The sequence below is a fragment of the Xenopus laevis genome, chromosome 3S, assembly GCF_017654675.1.
Source record: "Xenopus laevis strain J_2021 chromosome 3S, Xenopus_laevis_v10.1, whole genome shotgun sequence".
Lineage (NCBI taxonomy): Eukaryota > Metazoa > Chordata > Amphibia > Anura > Pipidae > Xenopus > Xenopus laevis.
Window position 1 is genome coordinate 108,879,157 of NC_054376.1, and position 12,549 is coordinate 108,891,705.

General features: G+C 38.0%; 1 protein-coding gene across 3 annotated transcripts in view; it reads right to left on the bottom strand.

The window, feature by feature from the left end:
• The window catches only part of arhgap26.S (Rho GTPase activating protein 26 S homeolog), a 318,698-nt gene that overhangs the window by 120,316 nt on the left and 185,833 nt on the right, over positions 1-12,549 (bottom strand). For all 3 annotated transcript variants that reach the window (XM_018256176.2, XM_018256175.2, XM_041588729.1), the window contains exon 18: positions 2,921-3,080. In XM_018256176.2, the coding sequence (XP_018111665.1) occupies positions 2,921-3,080 (160 nt within the window). The remainder of the gene's footprint in view (positions 1-2,920; positions 3,081-12,549) is intronic.

Here is a 12,549-nt window from a genome sequence, read left to right on the forward strand (position 1 = left end):
AACAACTTTTCAACTGTTCTATAATTTAATTAATTTCGTTTATTCAATTTTTTTTATAGCTTTGAAATAATGTGCCTTCCTCTACTTCTTCTTTCCAACTTTCAAATAGGGTCACTGACCCTGGCAGACAGAAAAGCAATTGCTTTATAGGGCTACAGAATTATTGTTAATTTGAATTACTTATGTTTCTGTTCATGTCTTCTCCTAAATTCATCTTCCAGTCTCTCATTCAAACCACTGCCTAGTTGCTACCCCTTTAGTTGCTAGCTGCAGCCAAACTGCAGAGCGTTATATCAAGGCTCAACACTCCATCTCTACACTTCATCCCATTGACAGATTTAGAGTTAAGCAGTGGTTAATTGCTTTGGAAAGATTCAATAGCCACTAATAAAACACAATGCTGGCAGGGTAAACATATTATATACACATGGATCAAGATGGAGACCTTTGTCCGTGGCTGACAGATGCTGAGAGCAAGGCACAGACAGGGGGGGGGGGGGGGGGGGGGCAATGAACTCTAGGCTGAACAAACAGAGCATCTTCACTGCACTTACACAGCAAGTAACTCATCCAGATGCATTGCTGTCGGGTCACACCCTTTGCAGAGAGCTTTGGGCTGAGCACATGCTACAATCTGCATTCTGCTGGGTTTCTCTACTGTTTTATTAGAAAGAAAGATGGTATTATAGGTATGGAATAGAATACATTATGCAGAAACCCATTATAACCCTAGACTCCATTATAACCAAATAATTACAATTATTATTAAAAAAAACCTTGTTTATCATCTCCACTAAGATATAAATAATCCTTACTGAAGGCAAAACAATTTTGTATTTATTTAATATTGAATTGTTTTTTTTTACTGGTATTCTGATCCCCTTATCCACAAAGCCCCAGGTCATTAGCATTCTGGAAAACAGATCCCATACCTATACAGGTACACAGCTTTATTATTCCTACCATGAATTGTTACAAAGTATACAGCTGCTGCTAGCCTACGTCATGCTTACATTATACACGGCTTCTCTATTGGCTCTCTGCTGAAAGAGAAAATAAAGGCTGTTCTGTGTACTGGGGTCATAATGATTAAACCTCAAGGTTAAAGTGTATTTATGTGTATAAGGATAAACGCAGCCACAGATGTCAGTTTTGCTTTTTGAACATCAAAAAGGCATGTTAGGTAGAAAATATATATGAAAAAAAGTCCTTTACGCTAATCATTATGATCTGTTGGTCATGCCAGTAGTATTGTACCAGCCAACAACCGATGGAGCAAAATGTGACATCACACAGCTACATCTCACACAACTTTTGTGTAAACACACTCACAAATGCTCAGGAACAAGTACACAGTCAAACATCTTGCTTGCTGAATTTGCCCAGCCCTGTAAGTACGTATGTTATATTATTTATGAATGTGACCTAAAATATCATCTAACTTTGAAACAAGTTCTAGTTACCCATGGCGACCAATCACATTTCTGCTTTCATTGTTCTACTTGCAGCTGGCTTTAAAAAGGTAATCACTGATTGGTTGCTATAGGTAACTACCCATTGCTCAGTGTTGATAAACGAGCGGATCTTTGCGTCTATGGCCACCTTAAACCTACCAACATCCAAGAGCTGAAGCTGTTCTGTATGGAGGAATAAGCTTGAGTCAATGTGCAGGACTGATTAACAGTTACCTCAATGTTTAGTTGCATTTATTGCTGCACAAGGGGGGGGGTCACACCAAATACTAAGAGAAAGTAAGTGAATAATGATTCACTTACTTTTGTCACACGCAGATATGTTATTGGATCATTTTTTTTTCAATAAATACCAAAATAAATAAAATAATTTGTGTTTCATTAGTTTAACTAGGTCTTCATCATCTACTTTTAGGACGTTTAAAAATATAGAAAATGTTAAAGGGTTCACAGGCTTTCAAGCACCACTGTAAATAAATATATGTATATACTGTATGTAGTTATAACTAGGATCTAGCTTTATTCAAATGCATTTAGAAAAATAATATTCATTGTATTAGAGACCATTAAAGGGGACCCGTCACCCAAAAAAATATTCAAAATCCTATTTTATCACATTAGTCAAGCAAAATTAGCCTTATTTACACTATATAAACTATTTGAATCTTGTTTCCTTCAGTCTGAGAATTCATAATTACAACAAGCAGGCAGGAGCCATTTTGTGGACACTGTTATTAAGACAAGCCTTGTATCATCTCAGAATCTTGTTTGTGTACCAGAATGGGGGACCTGATGTCCATCCCCATGCACTGGCTACACAATTAAATGGTAAAGAGAACGGGGGGGATGTGGGGAGAGCAGTGATATCTAGGAAGTGCTGAATGGAAAGTGAAAGTAATTGTCTGCCCCGCCTCTATGCCTAAGACATAGAGATGGGGCAGACAATATTTGATTGACAGCTGAGACTTTTAAATGAGTTTACAACAGCTTTAAATGCTTTAATAAAAATAGAAATTGGATTTCATGTTTTATTTGAAAAGGAATTTTATTATACAGCTTTTTATGTCTGGGTGGCAGGTTCACTTTAAGCTCATACTAATAAAGAGTATACAACTGAAAAGGCATTACAGTTATTTCTATTGTTTCTTTGAAGCAGAAGTCCTGAATTTAATTGTGGAGGGTGTGGGCTCAGTTATGCAAAAAGCAGCCATCTCTTTTATATGTTGCCTTAACAATGCTCAATCTATCTGTGGTGAAGGGAACCTTAGATATTTAAGTATAATTGTCTGCCCCTAAAACAAAACTGCAGTATCTTTCAATTAAAAATTCATTTTAGAATGTTCTACTATGCTAAGTGAGCATTATATGAAACGGTCTTTAAGGGTTTTTTTTAATTTTTAAATCCCTGTTATTACCCATAAAAAGTCTAAAGACACAAACAAAAATACCTTTTCATGGTTTTCAATTATAATTTCAACCACAATGTTCTGGAATTTAATATCCATGATGGCTGCCACCGTCTCTTCCTGGGGGTGTAATAGCGTTGGCCCAAAAACAATTCCAAGGTTGGCTACAGTCATCAAGTTTTGCTTGTGATGAGCAGCAACGCTGCAAAGAAAGCAGAGAGAGAAATTGCAAAGTGAATACAATATGGAAAACAAACCGTAAATTACAGTTGGCTGCAGGGGCTGATCAGGTGATTATGTTGAACAAAGATTAAGAGGCAATTATTGGATAACCTTTTCCCCCATCAATCTGTTCTGGCCAAGATACACTGGAAACACTTATGATACAGATACATAAAAAGCAATCTCAGTGGCAAGCTGTGCAGATGGAAAAGTTCATTTTCACAAAAGGTATACTAAAGATTCAATAAAACCTCATAAAATCGGTGGCATTTGTTTTTATAACCAGAACCATAATGAGCTTCATTCAGAGCACAGTTCTTACCTTAGGTGAATAAGCTAATCACTAACTGCTGTCTGCTTAAAATATTGGCAGAACTCCCACCTCAACAATGGACCAGGAGTGTCTTTAAAGGGGAACTAAAGTCTAAAATAGAATAATGCTAGGAATGCTGTATTTTGAATACTAAATATAAACATGAACTTACTGCACCAGAATCCTAACTAAACAAATGATTTATGCTTTCAAAATTGGCCGCAGGGGGCTATCATCTTTTAACTTTGTTTACAATCTTTGCAAGACCAAGACCATGCACATGCTCAGTGTGGTCTGGGCTTCAATTGGGAGGCTAAGATTAGGGATCATTATAAATTATCAAAATAGCACAATTCAAATAATTTTTGACATAGAAGCCAATACAGGAAGACTCATTAATAATCAGAATATGCAGACTAAATTGGGTCTGCCAATACAAATCTCTACATGGCCGCCGGCTGCTCTACAGGGAAGCAAACAAAGCTGCTCCAGTTCTGGAAGTCCACCTCCCTGCTGTTTGAAAGTATGATCATTTCCCTGTAAAGCAGTTAGGGAACTGAAGTTTCCTATCTGCAGCAGTCAGAGCAAGTAAAACAAAGGGAGAATTTCCCTGCATACAGTCAGGTTTCTTATAAAAATGGTAGACATTTTTAATTAAAGTATATTAAAGATAGATTTCTTTTTCATTAAAGAAAGTAAAAATGGGATTTTATTTTTTTGCCTTTACATCCTCTTTAAAAGAGACATGTTCACACTGCACACTTCAAGCACTTATCAAAACCGACTCTATAAACATAGTACAGGTATGGTATTCATTATCCGAAAACCCGTTATCCAAAAAGCTCTGAATTACATGATGGCCATCTCCCATAGACTATATTTTAATCAAATAATTAAAATTTTAAGGGAGAAGGAAAGCTACCGAGTCAGTTTATCGCCAATAGATTATCCACAATAGTGCAAGCTACAACACTATATTTATTCTGCAGAATGCTTTAACATACCTGAGTAAACAGCTCTAGAAGCTCCCTCTGTTTGTTTAGGATAGCAGCTGCCATATTAGCTTGGTGTGACATCACTTCCTGCCTGAGTCTCTCCCTGCTCACTTATAGTTTTGGGCTCAGATTACAGCAGGGGGGGGGGGGTAAGGGGAGGGGAGAAGGAGCATGCTCAAGCCCTAGCCCTGGAGGTTTAAGCTGAAAACAGGAAGTCTGATACAGAAGCCCATGTGTACACAATAGCAGGAAAGAAATGCAGTGTTTCTTTTGAGAGGGGACTCAGAACAGCATTACTTTGAGGGTTTACCAGTTTATTTATATAGACCTTTCTGATAAAGCTTAATAAATTTTAGCCTTTCCGTCTCCTTTAAAAATGATTTCATTTTGCTCTGTAATAAAAAAAAACAGTATCTTGTATCTGATTCTAAGATATAATGTATCCTTATTGGAGGCAAAACAGGTAAAACAATCCTATTAGGTTTAATTCATAAGGGATTTTTTAGTGGACTTAAGTTATGAAAATTCAAATTACAGAAAGATCCCTTATCCTGAAAACTTCTGGTCTTGAGCATTCTGGGTAATAGATCCTATACCTGTAATTCACCTGACAAGCAGCTGTATAAGAGCTTGCCAAGCAAAAATAAGTATGTTTTTGCCCATACCACTTCCATCTATGTCCGTATGAGGCATTCCGTATACAGTACAGAATAAACATAGTAACTATCCAGGCAGTTTCAGATGTGTATCATGAAATGTTCTTTAGTACAAGACTTCCCTGCATTTCCTCTGCCTATATCCTTCACTTGCAACTCTCAAGGGCATCCACTTATAACAATGCTGGCTTCCTGGCAGAAATAGATTTCTGTATTAAAATATTTGTTTATAAATATATCCGTCAAACAGGTAAATGAGCCCATGAAGTCACCAATTGTTCAGATGTTGGCAGTGGATTCAAACTAGTATGAAAATAATGTGAATCTAAACACTTCGATGATTATAAGCAAGAAATAAAGTGGTGCCAGATGAAACACAGCAGGAGGCTGAAAACATAACAGGCTCCATTATATATTTAGCCAATATACAACTTGGCCTATTACTCTTGTCACATGCTATTTTCTCTTTTCCTCCAGTACACTAGCAATAAATTAAAAAAGTAATTGTAAGCGACATTATATAAAGGAAATGCCTGTGTATGCAAATTCAGATGGCCTCTTAAATAATACACAGGCATCTGGAAATATTAAAGGGTGGTCTGCCTTTAAGTTAACTTTTAGTATGTTATAAAATGGCTAATTTTAAGCAACTTATTTGGCCTTTATATTTCTCTTTTTTTTTTTTGCCTTCTTTTTTCAGCTTTCAAATGGGGGTCACTGACCCATTGTAAAAAAAACAAATTCTCTGCGAGGCTAAAAATGTATTGTTATTGCTACTTATTATTACTCTTCTTTCTATTTAAGACCCTCTACTATTCATACTCCAGTCTCTTATTCAAATCCATGGTTGCTATGGTAATTTGGACCCTAGCAACTTGACTGCAAACCGGAGAGCTGCTCAATAGAAAGCTAAATAACTCAAATACCACACATAATAAAAAAAGAAAATGAATTGCAAATTTTCACAGAATATCAATCTCTATATAATACAAAAAGTTAATTAAAAGGTGAACAACCCCCTTTAGGGTGAGGTCATGTTTTACCCAACATGCATTTCTGTTTTTTTTTCATTCCCCACAATTCCGCTCGGAAGAATTTTATTCAACTTTTAGGAAAAAAATCCAGGCAGAAAAGCAATTGACATGCAAATTGTAGCCGGAGTGATAGTCAATACACAATGTAATTACGTTACCAGCAGACAATGCCGCAAATACAGATAGAGCTCAATAATATGTAGTTTACTTGGCATCCTGGTGTTTATGCTGAAAACCACAAATACTGGCATCTCGTGCCATGGAGTTCCTTTTACCACCTACTCTGTGTCACTCGAGCTTTTTTCTTTATTTTTACAGTTTCATACTCTTTTTTTTATCCTGTATATTGTCATTTTTCCTCCATCTTAAAATCTGTTTTCAGTTCTTCTCATAAACTTATCTGTCATTTTCTCACCACCCTTTTTCTCGTGCCTTTCTGTTTTTCTCATTATATTGATGATCAATCTTGCTGCTACGTGGCTTCCTCAGGACCAGGTATTTCTTACTGACACACCCAACATCAAAATATGCTGTTTCTGGGCTATTTCTGTAATGTGAAGGCAGCGCACTCCTGGGTGTCCGAAAAAATCGCTCGTCTCCAGACCAGAAGTAAAATCATATACTTTATTTCAACATAGTATTAATCAAACATAGCGTCTGAGGTCTGACGCGTTTCGTGATAGAACACTTCCTCAGAGACGAAACGCGTCAGACCTCAGACGCTATGTTTGATTAATACTATGTTGAAATAAAGTGTATGATTTTACTTCTGGTCTGGAGACGAGTGATTTTTTCGGACACCCAGGAGTGCGCTGCCTTCACATTACAGTTTGGCTGTCAGCGTTCCCCCTAGTGACGGACTTGAGGCAGCTGCACCCGGGTCACAACGTTTGTAGGGTAAGATACCACTTTTCTTTACCTTGTTTTAATGTGGAGGAATGTTATGGAAGTCCATTGGTAAAAGCTTAAGAGCAGGGTCCGGGGCAGTGGGCACCCGGGCCACCCAACATTTATGGTGAGCGAGACATGACTCGTAACAATGATCAATGATTAGTATCAGAACACGCAAAACATTTCATTTCTAAAAGAAGCTTAAGCCGGTAACAGTGCAGGAGCTCTTTTTCTCCTAGAAATCTCTGGGCTATTTCCCGTAAGAAGACAGTCAGTATTCAGACTGAAGAAGACCTCCTTCTCCATTAAGCTAACTGGATATTATGGGTTAGTTTGTATTTGTCAAGTGATACTTCTTGAGATGTTTGAGATGTCACAGCATTGAAAAAGCAAATAACTCTAAAATGCAAAAAGCTTCTATAAAATGTATTATATAATTATATAAGGCCATACAAATCAATTGGCCTTGCACCACAGCTCAGTACCAAAGTTCTCTCTCAAGGAGAGAGGTGGAACTGCAAGAAACAAATTCCAAATTAAATACGGTTATACAGGGATCTGACACTGAACTCTTTCAATTAAAACTCAAATTTTTGCAACGTGCAGGGGCACAAAATTGAATAAAAAGGCCATGGTTTTGTTATTAGGAATATTACCAATATTACATAATTACAAGACGTAAATAATTGTTTTGGAGCTTTCTGCATAGTTGGAACCAATTGTGCAACAAAACCAGTTCTCTATTTAACCACTACACACGCTGTCTTTACACAACTGGCAGAAATACCATTTCATTACATCTCAAGCAAACAAATTTAATTGAGCTTGGACTAAATAAAAGGAACGCAGAAGCAGATCTACTAACAACTGCACGGAGCCGTCCTAAAGGATTACATTTTTATTGCCGTCACTTAGAACTTTCCAAACTGTCAGAAGCATGTTTCATGAATTATCACATTTTTGTTCAAAGCAGATGAGTTTGTTCAATTCAGCAGAATGTGTTTGACTGCTTTAAGGTAGTCATTTACTGGTTAATACTATTTGATATCTGAAGGCCCAGCCTGTGGGCTGAATAGACAGATACCGTAACTGTATACTGTAACTGTATACTGTGTAACCATACACATTTATGGACACTTTCTTATTGTTTGGTTTGTTTTGGCCAAGAGCTCAAGTGTTATAACTGCAGCAACTGAAGGGGAGTAGTTCCTGATCACGTCTCTTCCTGTTCCTTATCTGTTGCGGCAACGTGAACTTGCCAACATGATGACTTGAAGAGCAGTAAAGACTGTAAAAATAATGATGCTTAATAAATTAGACGCCATGTCTTAAAGTTACTTTATATTCAATTTGTTTCTACATGGCACTGCATTTGGCTAATCGGCAGTACCCCCTTGTAAGCGTGAGTTCAATGAATAGGCCTTGTACTGTACATACTTTGTGCCTATTGTTTTTATTAATTCTTAACAAGGTTAACAGGGAATGTGAAGCTCAGTGGCGTAGCTACTTGCCAGCGTGCCCTGGTACAGGGTGGGCCCCAGTCGGGCCCTACCGTCTTTGAATCGCGCTGTTGGCATGCACGCTGTAAAATCTCCCCTTCCCAGCCTCCTGCAATAACTGTTATTATCCATTGGGCCCCAAGGGGGTATGGGCCTTGGTGCGATTGCACCTCCTGCACCCCTGGTAGTTACGCCACTGGTGAAGCTACTCCATATTGGGTCTTTACGAGGCAGATCTACCATACTTCTTTGTCAAATACTAGTCCTAGTGTCAGGTGATGCCTTCTTTACTCTGCTTCTCCTTAATATACACTTGTTCACAGGGCCCCTTTAATATGCCACCTGTTGGTTGTGGTAGCCCACATTTTTTGCCTACAGCAGATGCTGGGAAATACATTCATTCACTTACAGTATATGGCGATTCTATAGGGAATTGCCCATAGTACCCCCCCCCCCATTACTATGCATGTTCTGAATTTTGTCAGAGCCTTCCTAATTCCCACAACATCAGCCAATTGCTCCATGCATTGGGATATTTACTGATTTACTTCACTTATACAGTTACTTTTTCTGCAAAATGCACAATGCATTAATATATACTGACCACAAGGAGGGTTTGTAAAACCTCTGTAGTCCTGGCAAGTAGAAACAGAAATGAAAAATAAAAGTGTGTATAATCATTCTAATCATTCATATCGATCTGGAGGCCTTAGCTAGAACACGCAAGACACATACACTTAAGCCCAACAACTGTTGCTATTGTAACAGTTATGCGGCACACACCTAACCACGGCTAATGAGTGGCAGAAAAACGAACCATTTTATCTCCCAACCAACTATAAAAACACCAAGAAATTAACCTTTTTACACAACAGATCAGGGAAACCAATAGCAGTCTAGCTGGAAGCATGGAGAAAAAAATATTTTTTTTTAACACTGGAGGCAAACGTCACTGGTGATATTTTAAAACTGTTATTCCTTACTAAAACAAAAAACTTCACCTTATAAAGGCTTATCTGTCTTATTAATAGTGATGGAAAACTACTAGCCAAAGTACTGGACAGACATCTGACTAGTATAGTATCACAAGATTAGCATGGCCGCGTGCCAGGCAGATCCAAAAAGATATATCTAAGGTGTTCATTTACCAACCTTTCAATTAGTCATGGCAATTCCGCCTTTGATTCTGTGAAGTTGTTTCCAATATTAAATGGACCCAAGGCCCTATGCCGAGTCCCGCAGACATGTGTTTGAACAAATCATACTGTCTTGCCAGACTTTAGGCTCTTAACAAGTACCCCTCTAATTTAAATGCACAATTTGCCTATACACAATACTCGGGTCTCTAAACCAAAACATTTCCCCATAGATATATACATCAGGTCCAACAGACAACTCCTCCAGGGCATTTACAATGGGCCCCTCATTCAAATATGTCGGGGTCACCATATACAAGTTGTGAACTTGTTCACAATGACTATGATATTTAAACACTAATTTGCGCTAGTGGACAATGTGCAATTAATTAATACTTACAAAGCTCCTAAGAATACAACAGGTGCGTACAAGGCACACTTGGAACCAGTATTCTATACAAAGCTGCTAAGAACCTTAAATCAATAAAAAATGGGATAGTACAATAATCAATAATTTAAAATATAATGGATCAAGTTGCCTCACGAGGAAACTTCTGGCGACTTCAGAAAACAAAGCCCTCCGAGTGCAATCCCGTGATTTACTAGCCGGCGGGAAGGCTTTTCGGGGAGATTATTCGCCCGAAGAAGAGGCGATTTGTCACCGGGCAACTAAATCTCCCCGAATCTTAGCGTCTGCCCATACCCTTAGGGGCTGATTCACTATGGGTCGAATATCGAGGGTTAATTAACCCTCGATATTCGACTAGGAATTGAAATCCGTCGACTTCGAATATCGAAGTCGAAGGATTTAGCGCAAATTCTGCGATCGTACGATCGAAGGATTATTCCTTCGATCGAACAATTAAATCCTTCGAATCGAACGGCTTCCCCATAGGCTAACATTGACTTCGGTAGCTTTTATCTGCCGAACTAGGGGGTCGAAGTTTTTTTTTAAAGAGACAGTACTTTGACTATCGAACGGTCGAATAGTCGAACGATTTTTACTTCGAATTCTTCGATTCGAAGTCGCAGTCGTAGTCGAAGGTCGAACTAGCCCATTCGATGGTCGAAGTAGCCCAAAAAATGCTTCAAAATTCAAAGTTTTTTTACTTCAAATCCTTCACTCGAATTTAGTGAATCAGCCCCTTACTGTAAGATGAAGGTATTTAGATTACATCTCTGATAGTCAGTCACATCAGACCCTGATCCAGTGAAACCTACAGTTTATGGCAGTAATACTTAACATTTGCTGGCCCTGCAATCACTTTCTAGTAAGTTTCTATTCTGACAGGTTACCATGGGCACACGGTTCTGTAGGCTGAAGAATTACTGTATGTTTGGGTGTAAAAGGCTAAGTAGTCTGTGACGCACTGCTCAGTAAATTAAAGCTCTGACACAACTCAGACAAAGATATTTATCTAATCAAGGGATGATCTTCTGCAATTCATTCAGGCTGCCAAAAGCTAGCGAGAGAGAGAGAGAGAGAGAGAACAGAGCCAAGTGTGTATTTTTTTTAATATTCAGGGCCTATGTATAGTGATGGGCGAATTTATTCGCCAGGCGCGAATTTGCGGCGAATTTGCGCGATTCGCGTCAGGCGAATAAATTTGCGGAAAAAAAACGTCGGCGTCAAAAATTTGTTTTTCGAAAAAACAGATGCCGGCGTCAATTTCGCGCGAAATTCGCAAATTTTTCGGTGAAGCGAAACGGCACAAATTCGCCCATCACTACCTATGTACCATTCCTTTCAGATGCATATTTCTTTATTTGGTTATTCTGTGAAATTTCAGTACATTTTTGAATTTGGTGAAAAATCCCAACTTTAATAGGAAATAGCATACTGTTTATTGGAACATTTAAGTAAAGCACTATATTATTTTGGCTTAACACATAAAAATCCCAAAAGAAAAATACTTTCAGGGCCTCATTTACCAGGATAATGGATTAAGTGCTCAGGCACTTAGAGGCCCTGGCCAATGCAGGCTAAACTCACCACCTTGCAAAAACAAAAATACTGTGCATTATCCTGAAACCCATTATCCAGAAATCTCTGTTTTATGGGAAGACCATCTTCCAAAGAGTAATAATAATGGTGACATTAATAGAAAAAAAAATTTTTACATTTTTTTTTCTCTGTAGTAAAATAGTAGCATGAATCCATGCATCCATACTGGTGGCAAAACAATCCTATTGGGTATATATTTAATGATTCAGAAAAAGTCTAGTCCCACACTGACTACGACAACAAATTCACTAGCAGTCTCTGAATGGTGCACAAAAAAACATCTTGCGGCTTATCACATAAAAACTAAATTGAAATAGAAAAATACAAATAGTAGGTGTATTTCTCATTACATAGAACCTGGCCCATAGTTTCTAATTCAAGATTTAGCGTTTCATAAACCCCACAAAAGGCCTAGAATGCATTTTTCCACCACTGATACAGGCTGTGCTGGCAATCCAATCAGTGATGTGTAAAAGACGGACAAATAACGCGCAATTATACTTTGGTTTAAGGCTAAAGTCACACTAGACAGGGCTTCTACGAAATCATCTCGCTGTGCTCTGATTGATCAAATCACTGGGATTTCTAGAGGATCACGCAGAATTCTTAATGAGTTTTCAAGCAAACTATATTCAACCCACTTATGGACAGTACATTCATGGCATGAGCAGAAGGGATTACTGGAGAGAAGATTATCCTGGAAAATAAGAAACAAGAACAGACCTTCTAAAATCGGAGAATGGGCTTCAACATAATCTTAACAACTCTATATCTGCGCTGGTTCCTTTTTGAAGGAAACTTTACAAAAGTTCTATGTGCATAAAAACGGTTTAATAAAGAGCAAATAATTAATGTAAGGATGTACACGGAAAAGGAGCAATATGTTGAAATGTAATAATGAAATTCACTTTTATCATACA